Source organism: Apteryx mantelli, chromosome 2 (genome assembly GCF_036417845.1).
Source record: "Apteryx mantelli isolate bAptMan1 chromosome 2, bAptMan1.hap1, whole genome shotgun sequence".
NCBI classification, from domain to species: domain Eukaryota; kingdom Metazoa; phylum Chordata; class Aves; order Apterygiformes; family Apterygidae; genus Apteryx; species Apteryx mantelli.
Window position 1 is genome coordinate 24865714 of NC_089979.1, and position 21485 is coordinate 24887198.

At 39.0% G+C, this 21485-nt stretch overlaps 1 protein-coding gene across 2 annotated transcripts in view; it reads left to right on the forward strand.

The window, feature by feature from the left end:
- The window catches only part of CPQ (carboxypeptidase Q), a 171033-nt gene that overhangs the window by 20574 nt on the left and 128974 nt on the right, over nt 1-21485 (forward strand). For both annotated transcript variants that reach the window (XM_067290338.1, XM_067290339.1), the window contains exon 3: nt 12250-12457. In XM_067290338.1, the coding sequence (XP_067146439.1) occupies nt 12250-12457 (208 nt within the window). The remainder of the gene's footprint in view (nt 1-12249; nt 12458-21485) is intronic.

A 21485-nucleotide genomic window follows, 5' to 3' on the forward strand; every position in this document is an offset into this window, starting at 1 on the left:
TGGTTGTAAGTGAGGCAATTTGGTCAAGTTCAGTCTCGTTGAACCAGCATGTAGTATCAGCGTTGATGCCTGAACTCTCTGTTAAATCTATTTCCGGCAAGCCTTGTCTTTTAGCACTGCTGAAGCTTGTTGCCAAAGACTCTACTCCTCTGCTGAGGTTGATGGGCAGTTTGTTACTGTGATCTGGGGTTTTCCAGGCCTTCTGTTTCCTCCCTTTAGCCAGAGAAATCCCCAGTGGGTTGCTGAGCGCTGCTGCTCTTGCCATGCCCTGTCTTGCAAAGCCCAGCACTCCACTCTGGCCAAACACAAGACAGCAGGAAGAGGAGGAGGATCTCGTGCTGAGCTTGGAAAGTACCTATCCCCTTGCTAAGCTTGGCAATTAGTATCTATTTGTTCTTTTCTTCCCCCCACCTCTTCCTCTTTTTTCCACTCAGTGTCTCATGATCACCCTGGAAAAGTCTTTGGCCCTTTACCTGTTCCTGGACTGTTTGTGTTTTTTAGTAGATCATGTATGGTGTGTTACTTGAGCAACAGGAATGATCTCTAACTGGGCTCAGTAAAATTCAGGTATTTTGAGCTCTAAAATGTTAACTTGATCTCTAAAGAACACATTTGTAAGATTCTTTTTTTGTCCCTATTACAGTAGGGCTTTGTCAGGATTGCTACTTAACGGCCAGATGGCAACCTGCTTCTGTGACTGCTCTCCATGTATAACAAGTGCCTTATTTCTAGAATACTTAGAACACATCCGTATTTTTTATGAGAAAATAAATTTAGTTTAGGACGTAAAAGGTAACCTGATACTCATATCTTTTTAATAAAATATTAATTTGTCTGATGGCAAGTTTTCTGTGTGAAGTGAAACAAATAATACATAAAAGCTGTTTTATTTAAGAAAAAATGTATAACCCTTCAAAATACAACAACAAAAAAAGGGAAATTTAAGATACATTTGGAAAAAATGTGTTTGTTTTGACAAATTGCTACTGTAAAATTTGCCTGATGTGTTTCTGTGATATTCAGGTGAACATGTGTCTAAAATGCAAAACAATTAAAACCATTAAGAATATCTGTTTATCGCATGATATGTCTAAGGCTTAATGCTTGGGCAGGTGAATATTTATAACACAGGTTAAACCTACAACTTACTCTGTATCCATTCCACTCCTGTTCCAAGCTTCCTAAAAAGGAAGCTAAAATTACCACAGTATTTTTGGTCTTGAATAAGTGTTACTGAACCTGCAAAGAGAACCTGCAATTTAATCTTGCTGAACATATTCACATCTTGCGAGGCATAACTAGCCTGTTTGCAGCTTCCCTTCGTCAATTGTCTAGTTATTTGCATGTGCCTTGTCTTACTCCTAGGTTTGGCTTTTTTTTGTTAGGAGAAATCCTGAATTTACACCTTAAAACATGCTCAAAATTGCTGATCAGGTTCTTCTTTTTCATCTGTGAACATCTTATTATGTTGACAACTGAATGGTCAGGCTGGTACCTGTGACTGGTAATATCTTGGGACATAAAATTATATTATCCAGTGCTGCTTTATGCTGAGAGATGGTAAAAACCAGCATATTCTTCCTTACCATCTTACTTTCCCCTGAAATCTGCCATGTTTTTCAAGTGGTGTATGTGTTAGTATTAGAAAATGGTATGGTTATTAGATCTCTCAGATAAGAGTGGACGGCTCCTCACACTTGGTGGAATCATTTTGATTAAATTACTTACCTTGTTACTTAAAATCTATCTTATTGTTCATGGCTGTTAAAATTTCTGCTGGTCTTATCTCACTCTGTCCGTGCTGTGGCAGATTTTCATGCTGGGGGAGAATATGCAGGGTTGCCAGTCCCTACTGAGCTCGGGGCTCTTGTTCTTCCAATAGCTGAACTACCTGCCTGACTGACAGAAACGCCTGACAGGAGCCGGTTGTCACCAACCTCGCAAGGCAAACAGGCAGGAGAGTTGGAAGGTGTGCTGCTCAGAAGAATGTCTATCCTGCAACTCACATTCATCCCAAACATGGAATAAAAAATGCATGTTTGAATTTTTGTAAAACCATCACCTCATCACTTCTGACTTCTGAGGAATTTATTCCCAGATCTGTTCCCTGTGGTATAACCAGTGATTTTCACTGTGCCCTATTCCTGAGAAAAAGGGGTAAGCAGCTACCGTAAATCATATTTGAAATATTCAAACAATTTCCCTCATTGAGGGGATATCAGCAGTATTAATTTATTTTGTTTTGGCCAAGAAACTGTGGGAATGTGAGTCATCCTGCAATCAAAATAATACAATTTATTATGAGATGTTTAATGCTGATTCTCCTGGCACTGAACTGCTGTTGCTGCATGGAATCAGATGTTTAGAAGATCTCCCGATGTCATGCCAAGCTATGTCACAGAGACAGTTTAAATGCTGAGGACTAACCCGTATATGTCTGTTCTGCAGATCCCACCATTAGTGCCCAGGCTCCACCTGCACTGTATGAGGGCAGAGACACACTTCAGAGCCTTGTCTGGAGTGGACCATACAGATGGTCTCTGAAGGGTGTCTCATATTAGCTCTGAGGTTATTGCGCATTGCAAATCACGGGTTTCTTCTATAACAGTGCTTCTGTTTGAGTATGTTCCAGGCTTTGTCTCTGCAGAGCCCCAACAGATGTCTTTCTTGACCCTACTGATCTCCATCTGCGCACTTACAGAGGACAGCACTGGCTGCATTTCTTGTCTTTTAGCATCTGGGGACAGGGTTAAGATGGGAGGTGATGACTATCCTGGCCCACTGGTAGGTACAGTAGAGCATTTCATGCTTTCTCATCCTCTAAGGTATGTTCTGTATTCCTCCCTTCCCATTATATGCTCCCAGGTTTGAGACGTGATGAGCTAAGAAAGCAGGAAACGCTGACTGTTTAAAGTGCTGCTTCTCTCTGCGTGTGAATAGTGCTATGTGCTGGACTTCAGAGGCCCTTCTGTGGCCTTCAGTCTTTTTCTGGAAGTCGGCTTCTAGAACGAGTTTTCTGAAGGGCTCTTCATTAAAATTGCAGTAGCATAATAGTGGTTAGAAACCTGGCTTTGGGTCTGAGAAATTCAAGGTTTATTTTCCCTTCTGTCCATGGCCATTCAAACCTGTATCTCCTAAGAGTGACCCAATGGCCAGAACATATCCTAAGGCTGCTCACTTTCCATTTTGACGTACACTGTGCAAGTGTATGGAAAAGAATCCAAGATTCATTGAGGCAGAAACAGGAAGTCCTAAATACTAGTTTTGTGGGGGTTTTTGCCTTAGAGTTGGAGTCAACATTGACTTCAAGCTACAAGGAGTGTCTTGTTCCCTGTAGGTCTTCAATCTGACCCATGCCTATGGGATTGAAAAGCTTATGGGACTCAGCCAGAGATTTGCCCACTTCTTGGATTTGCTTGGATTTCCCGACTTTAGCTCAGATATAATTTTGGCACGCAGCTGATTGATTGGCTTGCTCAAGGTGGGAACAGTTCTTATTATGTGTAGGAGGTAGTGACTTTTGATACCTTGTGATCTTGTGGATAAAATCCATATTTCCATATTTTCTTCTTCAGGACTGGGCAATATGCCAAGATGTCAACTTTCCACATTCAGTCTGACTTAAACAACAAAGGAGGCAGGGGAGAAAAGGTTAGCATTCTTATTCAAGAGAAAAAATGTATTCCCTTTCAGTGTATTCCAAGATTTGAAAGTGTTGGGTCAAAGAGAAAGTTTTCACTTCCTTTGATCTAGTAACAAGGAGGGAGTAACTTTCATGCCTGTGTTATTGAGGGGAAGAAAAAAAAAAGAAATGCAGAGTGACCTGGATTTCCAGAAGTCAACACAGGTTGAGAATCGTCACCGCCTCATAGAAGTAGATTCATAGTTAACAAACGAGATTCAATGTTAGAAAGTGCTTACTCTAGGCAGTTAACAAACCAGAGGTTTACCATATTTGGGCAATGTCCTTGTCTCATTTCCAATGTTTCAACACTGGCAAGACATACAGATATATATAGAGAGAGAGGCTGTGTTGATTTCTGGTAGTACTGATTATATCCCCAAAATTCTGAGGAAAATAGATATAATTGCTGCTTTGGGAATCCCATAATTGAGGAAAAGTAGTAGTTTAGCAGATGTTTGACCATAAAGTATCAAAGGATTCATATTCTTTGCATGTGTTTTAAAATGCATGTTATTTTTCCTGATAGGTGTCTGACCTTGCCATTTCATTCTAAAGAATACTGACAAGTAAAATAAACCCCAGAGTACAGCCTACCCTAAATGTTTCCCCTAAAAAGGAGCATTCTCTGGATTCTATTTACTGTTTGTTGCAAAAAAACTGAAATAATATAAATAAAAAGATGAAGTATTGGCAGACTTTTTCCTGGTTTGTTTGTTAGAAGTGTGGGATTTTTTGTTTAACTATCAACAACATTTGGTCCAGTCTTGCTCTTATAGAAGGTGGTGAGAGTTTTGCCGCCTACATAATATGAAAATGGTTCCAGCCTGTTATTTAAAAAATAGGGAAGATATGTGTCATAAAGCTGTTGAAGCTGTTGATGTTGTTGCTGTAGGCTTACAGTCCTTTAAGGCAGGGATGTTGTTAAAGTTAGTGGTCTGGCCCCAATCCTGGCTGCTGTTTTTTCCTCCAGCATTGACGCTCCTTTTGTGTTTCTCAGTGGTGAAGTGGATTACGGAATTCAGCTGTATTAACAAAAACCCAACAAAAAAAGTTAATTTTAATGCTTATCAAAATAATTATACTTGAGTTGCCTGCATCTTGGATGGACACTGAGCTATAGGGGAAAATGAGATCCTTTCAAAAGAAAGGACTTAGGTATGCACTTTCATTAGGGACTTCAGTGCTAAGAACAGAGTGGAGAGAACTGTAAGCGTAAGAGAGTAGTGCAAGGCACATCCTTCGTTAAGTCTTTAGTGGATCCCTATTTTCTGTGCATAGAGAGCTATAGATTCACATCATGAAATTATGAGTCTAAGCACTGGGTGGCTGGATTATTTTTTATTATTGCTTAGACAGTGCTGTTTGCAATATGGTAATTATGCTACTGTTTCTCTTGGAACATTAAAGATCACATCCATTAAGGACCTTAGACACTGTGGTGTTCAGTGGCCCAGCATCTGGGCCACAATTCAGTCCAGTGGGGTTTTAAAGATTTAAAAAGTAGGAGCATCTCTGTGATTTTGAGGGGAAGAGCATGGTTTCCAGTTGCTGATTTAACAAATATTCAAGTGTACTGTATAGACTGACATCAGCTGAAAATTTAATTTTCTGGGCTTGACCCTTTTCAGTGTCACTAAGTTTAGGGTGGTTACCTTGATGGGAAGTCCAGGCTTAAGTTCTTACCTCAGACTAGATGGAGGCAGAATTTGAATGTGATTTTCTGCAGGCATGGGAAATGCTTGCACAATCAAGTTTTCAGAGGGTATTGCCACCTTCACTCACAGAGGAAAACCTGAAATGACTGGCATGTCGAATACTCTAAGAAGGGAATGGTTCCCCTGGTATTTCCTGCTGACTACCTTGGGCACCTGTGCGCTCAGAAACTGGCTTTCCTGGATCCCATCTTTGGGTGCCTGATTATCCCCACACATTGTATAGCGAACCTGTATCCCATTCAGGGCTGTGCCTGGGAGAATCAGATATTGCGGTGCTAAAGTACAGCCCTTTGTGGATCTATTGCTCTGCTTCTCTGACTTCCAGCGCTTTGTGCTAGGGGTCTGGTCCAGCCCCCTTGCTGCTAGTATTCATTGCTGCAGAATAAGCTACAAGTTTTTTAAACCAAACTGCTATAATGAGATCCAGTACTTGTTGGAAATTGTAAGCAATATTTTCAAAAATGTAACCATTTTATAGTGTTTATTTTTCTCTATGTTCTTCTTAAAGAACTGTGTAATATATTTAGTCTCTGTGCTGTGCATCAGAGCTGAATAGCCTCATCTCCTTTTGGATAACTCTCCTATGTAATTTTAGTTTCATGAAGTAATTCTTTTTGCTGTTCTACAGAGTAGGTGAGGTCACATTTTCCAAAAGCATATTCCGATTTTACAAAATCTCTCTTTTTGATAAAAGCCTTCCTCTTAGTTTCCAAGTCTCCCCTAAAATATTTACTTTTTTCTTCATATGATAATTAATTTTAATACATCTTGATATGTGTTGATTAAGAAAAGATGTTTCTAGGTGTTAATTAGAAATATTTTAAATTAGGTGTTAAATTAGGAATATTTTAAATTTTCAGTACATGCTAATAGCTTTTAAAGGAGAAAAACTGTGATGATGTGAATCTTTCATTTGCTTCAGCCTGACACCAACCTTAATTTGATGAGTTTCATTATGAACTCAAAATTTGAGTTAATTTTTCTGAAAATCTTGTTGAATTCTGTGGGACTTCTGGGCCAAGCTGAACTAATTCCTAGAGAGAGCTGGAAAGTAATATGTTTTTAAAAATATATTAAAAAACGTGACAGATGCTAGCTCTTAATCATACTTGTTCATAGCCTACAATTTTAGAGATGAGTTATGCAGAGGGAGATAACCAGGTGCTTCCATTGCAGATTCATTTTTTGTTGGAAGCTATTCCATTAAGAAGCATTTGGCATAAGCTCATTGGTAAGTGACAAACCCTTGTAAACCTTTATTTTCTCAGGAAGTGTGAGAAAATCTTTGAGACATTTTATAGGATAAGCTTAACCACCCTGGACACTGAGTGCTGCTGCAAAATAGCTTTCCTTTTGCTTGCTTTAGAAAGTGCACCAAAGCAGAGCTCCCCTGCTTTTCCTTCTGTGCTGCTGAAAATGCACACAAAAGAGTTCTTTTTATTATTATTATTATTATTATTGTTGTTTTTATTAAAGCACAAACCCACCAATCTAGAGCAGAGTCCTGTTGGTGGTGGTGGCATAAACGTAGGAAGAAGAAACACCCCCAGTCTTGGCAGAGATTGAAATTTAAGATGAAGCTCAAGGTTTGAAGAGATAAGACACAAACTGAGGGGAAAAATGTTTTCCAGGCTGACTTTAGAGGATGCTAAACCTAAATAATATATCAAGACGGGTCTCTAACCTTACTTATTTTTCAAGAATAAATTTACCTTTCCCCCTACTCCCAAAAGCCTCTTTTCTTTCACTTGTCCTAGGAGCTTCCTTTCTTCCCCTCTCTCCAAGTGTATATATTTACCCTCTTGCTTTTTAATATTTCATTTCCTTACATCCCCACCCAGAAGCATTGTTCTTGGCACATGCTCAGGTGCTATGCAGGGTGCTGTAGCATGTGGAGAAAGCCAGGTCCAAGACTGCCTTTTTTATCCAAGAACAGCACATCCCAGCTGCTGCATTGCAACTTGTATGCAGCTATTTCCTATGGTCCATGCAAAAAAATTCTAGGTTCTCTGCAACTCTCTGAAAATATTGCATATTGTGCAAATATGCAAAAATGGAGAGTGCATGTGGGCCGTTTCTGAAAGAAGCAGAAGCATGGTATTTTCATCCTGTGGAGCTGCTGGAGGAGGAAGGGGAGATGGTTGAGTCTGAAGGACAGCTGGATTAGCCAGACTAAATTCAGAAAAGCTTGTGGCTTCTACCTGTTTGTACCCAGGGTTGGCCAGGAATACAATATACCATGTTGTGGCAGCTTTCTGGTAAAATCAGCTTTGTGGAAGAGCTGAGATGGAAATGGAGAAATCTGAGAAACTGTGGCAGCCATGCAGTAGGCAAGAAATGGGGAAATAGCAGAGTCTGATGTCCTTGTTCTGCAGGGCAGCGATCGTCAGGGAGGCTCCTCGCATTGCTCTCATGGTGTGTTGCTGCTCCTATTCTTTCTTCATCTTCTTCCTACCATGAAGAAGTGTCTTGATTTCCTGGTGCTGGTGTCTGGCCCTCTTCTGATGAAAGGGATGGGGGGTAAAACTCTTTTCCTCTTGCTGTTGTGACTGCAGAAGCAGGGGGCATTTCAGATTTGCTCTTCCCCAGTTTCAGAATCCCCACCAGTACAAGAGCAATCAGATGCGTCATTGACTGTTGGTATTTTGGGCAATATTTTATCTGGAGGGTGCAAAATTTTCAAATATCTAACACACAGGAAATTTTAGGGGAGACTTAGCTAATGTAGTCTCCAGCTTTGTTATGTCTAGACCTATAAATAAGGTACTTTTATTGTTTTGAGCAAAAATTGCTTTGCCCGTCAGATTATTTATTTGTCAATGGTAGCTCCAGTAGGTATGGATCATCAGCATTGCTGTTCCATTGTGTGATTTGTAAGAGAAATCATAATTCTCGTGGTAGCACAGTGTGAAGTAAATGAGTTTTGGAAGGTTTGTAGGGTGGAGTTGTTCACTTGCTGTTACACAAAAATTTGTTGTCAAATTAATGATGGCTGCAAATGTTTTTAGAACTGGGTCTCCAAGGAACTGTTCCTGTTCAAGTGGATAACAAAAATTAGACGGCAGAAAAAAAAAGGAAAAGAAAAGAGTAAGATTGGTCTTAATTAAGTGATCAGGAAATTAGTATCCAACACTATTAAACAGTATGCAAATGATTTTTTTCTGGCTTTGCTAAATTCTTTTTTAAATATAGCTTTTGGTTGTAACTGACTAGGTTGAATTTGTATATATTTAAAAGCTGAGTGTTTGCAGGATCATAATAAATAAAAACCAACGGAGACTGGGTCTCCAAATCTTAGGAATTCCTGATACTGTGTCTTGCCCTGGTGTGTCTTGGCCTGGTGTGGCCAAAACCAGCAACAGTATTCCATATGAGGTTTCCCTTGTGAATTCCCAGGTGAATTCTTCTGTTTTTCTTAGTGGTCTCTGAAACCTATTAGTAACACAGATAGATGTGTAACTCCAGATACTAAAATGGTTTAAATATTTAGGTGTCTTAATCTTGTGGAGAATAAATTATCTTTTGGGGAATTCCCTTTAAACTAATCTGCTAGGAGTATGATTCCTGGCAGGTAAGCAGGTGCTGGGAGATGACTCTCGAGACAGAATTGTTCACACCAAGAATCAGACTTCTGATGTATGGCAGCACTGCAGACAGCTGATTTACAGGTAGTTTTTGGGGGTGTTTTTTTGGATTTTCTGTAGCTATTATAGAGTAACTATAATCAATCTTGCCTTCATCCTGCCTGTGAAGGATTTTAGACTTTGCTAATGCATACTGTGCCATTTATTTCAATTGTCATTGTGATCATCAAAGTTGTGGCCTAGCCAAGTGTATAGATAGAAACGTGTACTTCTGTGTACAGAAGGCTTCATAATACTGATTTCACTGGTAGTTGAAAGTTGCCTGCTTGTTCCCACCATTAACTCCTTTCCTCTACCCTAATTCTCAAAAATGACATAGTATAATTTACTACTTAATATGAAAAATGAGATGAAATAGATAGTATTAAATAAATTCTTTTGCTTACTGGCCCAACTCAATGATATTATAATGTTTCACCTGGCAAGAACAAATATATAGTCTTCAGCTTTATACACTTGGCCTAATTTATGTTCTTAATCCTGTCTTCTACACTTAATGCTCTTTACATAGCTAATTCCTAAAATGGTCCATATTGAGCCGTTGGATTGTGTGGGTTATAATCTTTATATTTTGCCTAAGTAAGCAGACAATTGAGCTGCCTCCTTGCATGGGTGTTCTGGATGATCCCATTCTGTAATACACAACCAACTTCTGCATCTGATAATGGTAGGAGTAAGAGATAGATAGAACATCTTCAGATGTGAAAAGGAGAGCCATGAGGCACTAAATTGTTAGGAGTCGTTAGGGGTAGACTTCAGTTAATTAACTAAAAGGCTCAGTAAGGTGAGCCATTCCCCATTAAAAAAATACTCCAGTCTCCTTTGAGATAAACTGTTGGACTTTTTGTTTCATTCCTGTCTACTCACAGGAGGTCTTAGTGTGGTATGTGTGTGTTCAGGTAATTATTTAAAATAAGCATTCCTCTTTTCACTGTAATAGATGAGACTGAAATGGTATAAAGTGGAACTAAAGTGCTAATGAGACACTGAATTAGTCAGAAGTTACACAAGTTTTGTTTTATTATAGAAAGCACTGTAATTGATGCCTTAAATATATCATGCTGCCATTAAGTTAAACATGCAGAGAGAACCTTTGTTTTGTTTTGTCAACTGATTGCTTTATTTAGCTTTTTTGGGAACATTCAGAAACGGAGATACTGAGATTGCAGCTCTGCATTATTTCTCTTAGTTGTAATTCCCATAAAGCTCACTGTACAAAGTAACTCCCGATGCCTGCCTTCTAGGGGGGGTGATAAAAAAGTGTACTTCTCCATGTTTTTTCTTGAGGATTATAGACAGTTGCTAGCTGTCTGTAGCACTCTTTAGAAAGCATCCGGAGTTGGTGGTTGTTCATTAACACAGTAAAGCAACGTCAAGAGCAGTTACAGTCCTTGCAATCACTAATACAATGTATGCCAGTCCAGTGCTTGCTACAGAATCCAACTGGAGCGTTGGAGTGAGCTAGTCTCAAAAGCTAATATGAAATATGGATTGCAGTATCAACCTACTGAGACCTTGACTTTTCTTGTGGAAAATGAAATTTTGCAGATGCCTGGCTTTGTTTCCAGTGGCACAGTTCCATACCCAGAATGATCGTGTCACTGGGATGTTCCTTAGGTGGATAGTTGAACCAGTAGTTCATTAGAAGCAGCTGGAGTCTGTTAACACACTCACCTACCTGTCAACAGTAACTTAAGTAAAATTTGAAGGTGATCTTCTGGTTTGGTCTTCTGTGGCTCTTTTTATAAAGCTAAGAATCTGAATAGTTATTCAGTTAAAAATTTTACCCCTCTCACACTAGGTTAGTCCTGTAGCTAAAACTCATGTGTTTTTCTTGTAGCAGTACTACAGAGTCTCTTGCCCCCCAAAACAGACTTTTTTTTGTATGAAACAGTTTCTTTAAGTTTTGAAGTACACTGTAGTTTGATCTTAAAGAAGCCACGAACTACACTGATGCTGGGAGAGATGATCTTTTTTTTTCCGTCAGTTCTTCTCATGTATTACAGTCTCAATATAAGACTTTAAAATCTTCTCTAAATAATTTTTTTAATGTTTTATAACAAAACATCTAAGGACTTTCAAGGAGAATTATTCTCTTTTTAAAAACATACTAGTTTGACTTCTTCCACAAATTTTTCCTAGACATTTGTTACTAGTTTAAGTTTTCACTGACATATTTTGTGGCTTTTAGGTGAAATGTGCAGCACTAAAATTTCAGGCATCCATTACTTCTTCTATATTTAGAAGAAAAGCCTTAGCCCGTGTTGTTTAACAGTTTCCACTTATTTTTGTAACCAATCAGCAAAATTAGATTTTAAGCATAGCGGTCATTTTTATGAATTACTTCTTAAAAGCTATGAAATATAGCTCTTAAATTAATGTTCTAAAAAGTTAGAAACTTTCTCTGGCTTTAGGAAAAACTAGTTATCTATAAATTCCTTTGTTTTTTCAAGAGAGAGAACATAGCAATTTAAAACTATTCCAACTATTAAAAACAAACAGCTGGGTTGGATCTAACTTACCATGAGTGATTATTTTTTCAAAAGTATCTGCCTGTGTTGTCTGTATCATAATTGGAAAAGGATGGATCCCTGGGAAAGCCCCCAGAAGGAGATACAATAAAACTGTAGTCTCCTGAATTAAATACAAAGGTCTTCTGACTTATAAACATACTGTAAATTTTTTTTGAAACTATAAAACCGTAATTTCATGTCATTTATGGATTAAATCATTTTGTATACGTTTCAGTCTAAAAATATGTGCTTTCATTTTTCTGAAGTTAGCTTAAGTTGTTTAGCAACATATCAAAACAATTGCATGGAAAGATTCCTGTCTTTTTTTATTAATCCCATAGGCAGCTTTTCCGAATGTTTTTGTGCTGTAAATGATTGCAGTCAAGCATTTAAAGCACATTTAGAGAACAGCGTTCCCCGGTGTATTCTCCTTGCCCTTCAGGTTATGTTCTAACACCAAGCTGATAGCATGGTTTATGGAACTGTGTGTATTCATTTCAGGGTGTTATTGCAGCTATTTAGTACCAATCTCTGATGAAGCATTTTACATGGTCTTCCTTTTCCAGTAAGAAGTTAGGTGTTTAGGTCTGATTTCCTCTATTCTGTACAGTCCGTGCTTTTCTGTCAGGATAAAACTGGCTTAAGGAGGGTTATGTAAAACTATGTAAAACCACTGTAATACTTTCTTTCAGGAATTACAGCGGAAGTCCTAGTGGTAACTTCTTTTGATGAACTCCACAGAAGAGCTCAAGAGGCCAAGGGGAAGATTGTTGTCTACAACCAGCCTTTCATCACTTACAGTGAAACCGTGCAATACAGATCACGGGGAGCAGTGGAGGCTGCTAAAGTTGGAGCAGTGGCATCCCTTATTAGATCCATTGCTTCTTTTTCTATTCATAGGTAAGTGTTTTTTCTCCCTGTGACTCACATTTCAGCCTTTAGTTCCCGTGTCATTTGTGGGCAGGCATTTTTGTTCTTTACAACTTATACATTGCCAATTGTGAGTGGGTGTTTGGTTCTGAAGCTGCTGGCTGCACATTAGTTCTTTTCCCCTGTGCTTTGTTATTCTTTCAGAACATTTTCATTTTTGTTTCTGATCTGAGATTTGTGTGTGTTGTTTTTTTTAAAGAACTTCATTCTCAAGGCTACCATAAATATCTGAGATCGGCTAAAATCAAATGTTTTTGGAGGCAAAATATATCAGACCATTAGTGAGGATATGAACTTGTAATTCTATATATTGGAGTAGAATGTAGGTGACTTTTTACTGTAATGGTCATTTTCCTAGAACTAAGCTGATTAGTCTAGATGAAGCAGTAATCTGCTTTGAACATAATTATTCTGAACACTTTAGAAATAAGGTCTGTGTAGTTCTCACTCTGCTTTCTAAATAAGTTGAAATGATGATTTCTTAAAAATGTATTTTTCGATCTCCTAGTGCTTTACTTACTTTTCTTACCATATGTAGTTTTATATTACAGAAGTGAGCTTTTTTAGTTTCCTGATTGGTAACAAAACTTACTTTATCTAGTGATTTTTTTCCAACTCAGAAAGCTTACACTGCTGAAAAAGATAAGTTGAGGCACAGAGAGAAAAGATATGGAGAAGAGTCCAGGCATAAAGTAAAAGGGTGACAGGTACATACTGTCTTTTAGCATAGCTTTTTTAAAATTTGACATAGTTATTGGTGAGCTAAAAGCGTGTAGTAAGCTTTGGGCAGTGGCCTGCTGGCTGAGATGAGAGTTCAGGTAATGCGCGCTCATGCCTCAGAGCTGGACTGAGTACCATGGGTGAGATGGACCCTTCTCCATGCCCACCCTCCTGAACTTGAGCTGTAGTCTGAGCAGGAGCCTGCCTGGTTGGAGCCAACTGAGTAGCAAGGGCTTTAAGTGATGAGAAACGCAAACTTGACTGCTTAAACTGTGGTAATAAAGCCCCTTACATGAAGTAGCATTGAAAAGGTACATGAAGTTTATAAAAGTAAGAGGTGCTGTATTTTGTAACATTGTTCTCTTTTTGGTTGGCATATTTTCAGGGCAACACAGACCATTTATTCCTCTCAGTAGTTGCCCAGTAACTCTTTACCCAAAGAAAAATCATTGGCTATAGCTAATCTGACCCTGATTGTGTGCCATAGCATAAACTGGGATCATGTGTCCTGTCTGGATAATACCATGGTTTCTTTTTAATATGTGCTCCCATGTTTTCATTCTACAGAAGGCTAGGCTAGCAAGTGGGCAGGGGTGGTATGGCTTTGGGTTGTGCTTCAGTCTGGGATTGGGAAGTGGCCTGGACAGGCACTTGAATGCGCACTTGATTCTACCATTTCAGATGGAACATGCACCATGGTCACATCTCAACAGTACAAGAAGTGTGCAAGCATTACCATCTGTGATGCTTCAAAAAGTCTGAGAAATGCAGTAATGTCAGTTGTATCAGGCTATGTGCAGAGGACAGCTCTGCTGCCTGTGTTGTTGCTTGAAAGCATTTTTTTGATTAATTCTTGTTCCATATTCCCCTAAAGAAACCAAGACTGCCTGTTTAAAATGCCTTCTCAAAAATATTTTGTATTCAGATACTATTCACAACTATATTAGTGTATTTCCTGATGAAGCGTCAATATAACCTGTTTTTCCTTGTGAGAGAAGCTCCACAAATGTAGCAAGGTTTACAGTGTATTTTCTAATGTTTATAGTTTTCTAGTAAGCTTAATAATAATGAATAGAGAGTAGAATATGTTTCAGAATTTTTTTGAAAAATGTTACATTTTCAAAATAGTCTTATTTGGTATCATCAAAGAATATGACAATCTAAATCCGTCAATCACCTGAAAACTGTAAGCTGATCTGAACGCTGATCTATTCAGTCCTTACTTCTGGTGCTCTGTAGAGGTGTTCATTTGAAAGCTACTTTTTAGATCTTCTGTTTGCCAGACTGTTTATGGAAATTCATTTTAGCATGTAGCGGAAAATTTAGAGACAAGGAACAGAGGTGGAGACTGAAGGTAGTAAAGCCTGTTTATCAGGTCTGGGTACTGGCATTACAGTTATTTCAGAATTAAATGAAAAGAGAGGAGAAACAGATGCCAAATGCATGTTTGTTTAGAGGTGCTGAATCCTTAATCTAGAATCGGAGGTGAAGTGTCATTCCCCAAAGTAATTTCAAATTTAGATACTGCCAGGAAGCTTTTTTTTTGTGAAATGTCCTTTCTGTCCTTTCTTTGTTTACCTTCACAGAGGTTTTCTTATGTGGGGGGAGGGATCAGTTAGTCAAAATTTTCCTATAATAAGGGAGGTATTCAAGCCTCGTTTGTCACTTCTGCCACTCTCTGATGCCTACGTCTGTCTGTCTTGTCTCTAACAGAAAACAGGTAGTTCTGTAGGCAGGATGGATTCTCTTTTCTCTATCCCTCCTCCTGTTTTCTCTTGATCACCAGCTGTGTATCTCCTTGTCTGTCCTACTGATGTGCTCTGCTGTATGGACTCTGCTGGATGTGGTGCCTTGTGCCAGTCAGTGTCTGGAGCACTGTTGTTAAAGTTGCATTGCCTTTTTGGTTGATTGATGGAAAATATGGCGTTGCTGGGGGAGCAGCATGTTAGAAGGGCAAGAGATGAAAGGTAAAGAGTCAATGAAAGACTTCCAAGTGTTTGAAGGAAAGTCTTACATTCTTGCAATTTGTATAACGCTACTTCGTTAACCAGAACCTTTACTTTTTGGGTGTATGTGTTTATGTATGCACATATGTATGAGTGACTGATAATGAGATTATGGCAGCTTTCCAAAACGTCCTGGAAATGTATTAGTCTTTATACAAGAAAGTATCCTCCTTCTGATCATGGAATCATAAAATCATAGAATAATTTATTGGGGAAGGGATCTCTGGAGGTCATGCTACTCTATCCCACTTTGCTCAGGTGAATAAAGAGTGGAACTTCACAGTTTTCCCTGAACTGTATCTTTTTTTTTTTTTTAGATTGGGACCCCTTTTGGATGGGGATTGTTGCCTGTTCTGTTTGCAACAAATTAAATTAGCTAAAATAATGGAAGCCACTTTATGGTGTGATTTCTAGGTGATCTTGCAACATGAATAATACTGATAGGTTAAAAACGGGTACTTTCCAGTGGATTAACATTTTAAGCTTGTTACAGCTGGTTATTAAAGCTTACTGACAAGATAGAATTGGTAAAATCCCAGCATGAATTAAATCAGTGTTCTCTTGCTGGCAGCATGCTGGCTGTTCCTTGTTCCAGAGATGGCAAGCAGTTGCTGTGTTGTCAGGGGCGAAAACAATGGACCTTGAAGGGAACCTTTGAGCAGAGATTGTGGGCAGCCTGCTTTTCTTTACAGTGCAATACTATAGCTATGGAGTGAATGAAACAGCCTGGGGACTCAGGCATCCTAGTTCTGAATAAGGGCAAGAAAGGATGAATTTTAATATACTTTGGAAAAAATATTGCTGTTTGTAGTAGGGCTGTTTGGTGACAGTAGAGGACTTGATGATTTTTGTTTAATGTCTAGGATTAGTTATCTAGGACAGAAATGGTAAGTGGATAGGAAATAATATTACCAACAACATCTCCCTTTGCTGTAGAAGACCTGACAGTAGCTACATGAGGTCTGTGTTACCATGTAGTGTGGCAGTTCTTTCTTCTTAGGAGAGATCCTCAAATTGTCTCCATGTTAGAAACCAATTATCATCTTGCCAAGTATGGTTAAAAATTGTGGTTGCAATAAGCTAGCCACAAACCTGTTTTTTTGCTTCCCATCTGAAAGATCTTTAGAACATTTTATAGGTAAAAGGTATCCTTCAGCTGTTGAAATGGTCCAGTAATATTTATATTGTAGTGCATGTACTTTTATCGATCTAAAACTGCAAGAAACCCCTTCTGTTTCTTGGGAACTACAGATTAGATAAAGTCATAACACCATGTCTTGTAATAATAACCCCTTTAAGAGCACTACAAGGAGGCAAAGTTGAGTGTTTTTCAAGAATTCAAAAAGAAAGTTCCCCAAGATTCAGAGAGAGAAGTGCCAAGAGGCTTTTTTTTTTCTCTTTTAAATGCTGCACCACAACCTCTCCAATATATAAGCAATCAAACTGGGAACATGCTATTGTAAGGCCAAAACAGATGAAGAAGTATTCTGGAGACTGTTAACAAGGGCACATACTCAGTCAAGTTCTTCTCAAAATGTTTTTTGGCTGAATTCAGCATCTTGTATTTATCTGAAAGAAGCAATTTCCTTCACTTTCTCTCCCCTTCTTCAGGCCACATGTGGCCAAGAACAATGTCTCCTTGTGAAGTTCTAGTAACTAATCCAAAGCTGTGTTTGGATGAATGCTGAATTCATGAGTGGCACTGTGCAACTTGAGATTTATAGTAGAGGGAGACCCAGATTCTTCTGCCTGTTCTACTGTGTTTTCTGAAATCTGAATGGTGTAGTGTTTTTCCTAGCATTTCTTTTATTTTTATTTGTTTTTCTAGCAAAGAGATGCATCTGGCCTTCAAAATGGATGCACTAACTTTGCAGTGTTTTCTCCTCTGGCTGTGATGTGAGCCCTGGGGGCACCTTTCCCTCCTGTCCTGCCCTTCCTTCTACTGTGAATCTCAATGTCCCTAGTTTTTTTTGCTGGCATTTTAGGTTTCTTTCTCCCTGTGACCTGTTGTTGCCCTGTTTGAATGCTGCCAGTCCTGCGCTCTGCCGTGTGCCTTGCCATACAGGAAGAGCGCTGTTGCGTCTATGTGAAGCTGTGTTTCAGCTAGGGAGCCCTGCTAAGAGGGCCCAGGCTAAGACTTGAGTCCAGCCTGCTCAAGGGGTACAGGTAGGGTCTCAACGTCCGCACAACTCTGCATACACACAGCCTCTCTGAGCAGGCCCTGTAGGCTCCTCCCTGAATCACCTGCGAGTCAAGCAGGTGGGACAGGTCACTTTGCAATAGAAAGCTGCCCCTAACGTCCAGTAAATTGCCTGGACCACCAGGTATTATTTTCTGCCAAAAAATGTAGACCCATGTGTAAATTTCTAAAGCTTATCCTACATTATAAAACAATTTCAGGAACTCTTCAGCTAACCACTTCATTTTTACTTGTTTCTTTCATTTTAAGTATTTAAAAAACAAAGTAAGTAAGTGCTGTAAACAAACAAAGCTATCGTAGCACAAAGCAGGAGTTAGGTTTGTCATCACTTCTGCTTCAGTAACACCGTCTGTTGTAGCATGGGACTTGTCATCCAAATTGCTTTTCAGCTAAGGAAATATTAGTTTTCCATGGGCATTTGAATTTAACTAAGATTGTTCATTCCTTCTGGCACCTGTTGAGAGGAAAAGAGTGAAATTGTTTTATATATACAAAATGAAATAGGATTTTTATATAATTAGGTTTGTAAGTTTTTGCTTCACTTCCCACTGTTCCCCCAGTGCTCCCAGCCCCCCTTTTCTGATTTACCTGCAGCATCCTGGTACCAACATCATCTGCTGGGCTGCTGAAACGGCACCAGCCCACTGGCACAGCTGGCCACATATAGAGGCCAGTCTGGCTGGAGAACAGACGAGGCACAGCTGGAGCAAACATGGTATGTGTTCAGTCTCAGTGTGTATGAGCTGCCAGTACGTGGGTCCTTTTGAAATTTGGCTCCCCTCTCCTGGTGCTGCGTCAGTTCAGGAATTTGCGGTTACTCTAGGCTTTGGCCTGTTAAACTGATGTGGTATGCAAGTTACTTTCCTGCTGTTCTTTCCAGTTCTCTCAAATTTTCTTTGCTTCTAATTAAGCTAGCTGTGGGTTCTCAAGTCTGCCTAAGGGGGGATATATTTTAATCCATCTGTGAGCCTGTATCCCTGTCCTTTGGTTAATGAAATAATCTTATGTCTCTTTTTCTTGGAATTAGGGGAAAAAATACATTGCTTGTCTGAACTTTTTCCTCTTTTAATTGCAAATCATATTTACACCTTTTAAAACAAAAGTCCATATGTTAGAACTGATTTTTCCATCTGACTACTAATTAAAATAATCATCACTTTTATGTAAAGCTGCAATTAAAGATTTGTTATTTTAGGAGCAACAGCTGAGGCTGAACACATGTTGGCGGTTGGGGCATGCTAGGTGCACTCCTTGAGTGCATCTTCTGGGTCGGTTTCGTCAGAAGGGAGTCCAGCTCTGGAGCTCTGAGACTACTCCATGATGTGAACCAAACCATGGTGCAGCTAGGGATTTGGGGTGGTTCACTACAAAAGCTCACCCTTTATTCAAGCTGAAATGCTAACTCGCACCTCATGAGACTTTTAAGAAACTTAAATCTTCAACATAATGCTTTAAAATATTTATGATATAATTTCTACTGTAGTGGCCAGAGATACATTTTCTCTGATATGAAGGTTCACTTCAGAGGTGCAGTTTGCGGTTGGTGAAGAAGCTCTGGTCTCTTGTTTAACAAATGATAATTCCAAGAGGGAGAGCAGAGACAAAGCCTAGGCTTTCTGTGTGTCAGGGAAGACAAACTTATGGATATTTATTGCATGTGAACCAAGTATGTCTCCTTGCTGCTGCTGTGTATGTAAAATCAGATATTATTATTGAAAACTTTTTGGTGGAAATGGCTAAGTTAGATTTCCTTTCTGTCAAATAAAAGCGCTGAAAAAGCACATTATTGTAAAGGGAGAAAGTTGCTGAGTTAAGATTCCAAAAATAGTGTTTATCGAAGTATGTCTGTGGCATAGAACATTTCTTTGAGTGTAAAAATAAACTATTATTATATTCCTTGAGTACAAAAATACTCTGTGTTTACTTTTTCCATTTCATATGGCAATGCAAACTTGGTATCTGGGATTTTCCTTGATAGCTCATGGTGCTAGGTTCTTTGGATCTTGGTACATACTGTTAAGCAATGTTACCATTCCTAGTTCTAGGGATCTAGCTTTTGCTAGAAATTTTGAAAGTGAAGAGTTTCCATATATTACATGCAGAACTGATGCCTTCATTTATTTATTCAAAAAACCTTCATTGCTCATTACCATCTTGTAGTGACAGAGTGCTGACTGTACTATTGCCTAGTTGTGTTTTTAGGGTGTTTCTTTCCTCCCTACCATGTGAGTTTTTATGCTCACTGGCTAAAGTGGTGGGATATGTATGTTGAAGAGTTGTTTTCTTTTGGTAAGGAGGAGAATGCAGTCCTGATCAAGGTAGTTTAGGATTGATCTCTAAGGGAACTGGAAAACTGATGAGCCTGATTCTCAACTGTTTGATATTGTGTATGCTTACTTTCCTCACTTCAAATAAAAATTGTCTTGTTCTTAGTAGGCATCTTCTCTCCATTTTGTGCAGGCGTAAGGAATAAAGGCAGCAGAAAACTGGGCTTGATTAACCTGTAGAGGAGTAACAGTAATTTTGTGGCAAGGATGAGGAAATCGGGAAGCACCACTGGTTATTTGTGGACACTTTTTACTCATGGGATTAGTATAGCAGCAAAAATAGTTTGTAGGAAACATTTCAATGAGAGCTTGTCCTAAGGCAATATCCTATGGCAATAGGATGAAGATATATTGTTTTTTATTCTACTAAGGATCTGGGAAACAAAGATAACCCATGTTTGTGGTATAACAAGGAGAAATGAGAACACACTATTTTTCATAAATCTCTGGTGAGCTTGTGAAAGATTCTAGTTACACTTGGTAGTACTGTGTATGTTATCTTTCTTCCCCTTAGACAGTTGTTGGTGTTGGGATTTATTTTTATGCCCTCCACTTAGGGGCTTTCCTTCCAGGATGTCAATGTATGTTGCTTACTGATTCATTAATTTTTACTTTGCTCCCTAAGTTCCTTGAAGGCCAGAATGCCAGACTCCATTCTGCAGTGCAGTCTTTATGCTCTCTTTTGGGCAAATCCTGGCTGTCAGCAAGATAACTTATATGTCCTTAGGAGATAATCTGCCAGCACTTTAGGAGTTGATCATATTGTACAGCAGTTGGTTGCTATTTGGGCAGTGATTAAAAAGCCAAATTTCAGGTAACTTCATAATGATGAGAAATGAGGTTCCTTAAGTCCCAGTCTTTCTTTGGCTTTGGCCAAACTTTTTGCCATTTTTTTTCCTTTTAACAGCAACTAGGCAGAGTTTGAAGTGGCATATGAAACCTTTGGGTAGTTTCATACATCTGGCATATTTGTTTTCTTATGGGAGTCTGTAAAATGTTGGCATGACTGACAAGGGTTCTCTCTACTCCCCCCTAGTTGGGCTCCTCCTGTTCAGGGACACGTTCTTGTAATAGGGAAGATTTTCATCCATTCAGTATCCAGTAATATAATCAGTGTCCTTCTACTTTGGTAGAGGCAGGTAAGAGGCCAGTAAAATCTATTTGGATATATGTCTGTTATCCAGAAATATGCTGTGAGGATAATGGTCCTTTTGGAGTCCTAGCTTCCTCACCAGTAGCACCAGAAGGCAAACCTTTATTCATATACTACTCAAGTTCTTTCTTTTCCTTTGGCCCACCCACCCTCTTAACGCTGTTGGCTGCTACGTTTTGTTGAGTGTTAGATGGCCCCCCATATCATGAGCGGCATATGTTAACTCTGATCTTATTCAGGTACTGTGAACACACACTGATTGTATTTGATAATATTCTAGGATTAGTAAGATTTAAAGGAACAATTTTATTCTGCCTTTGAATTACTGGTTCCTGCATATAAGGATGTTGAGCTTATAAAACTGCCAAATCTTGGATTTCTTATACTGAACTTTAAGAAGTTACAGCTGTAATTGCTGTGGGTTAAACACGGGAAATTTTAGCAGTTTTCTGTGATTTCCTGTTACTCTAACCCTAATCAGCTCTGGCATTCTTCTGTGCTGTCAGACCATTCTGAGTCAGTATGAGTGTCTGTGCCTATGAAAACTCTATTAGCCAGTTTAGAAACACCCAGTATGACCGTAATGTCTTTA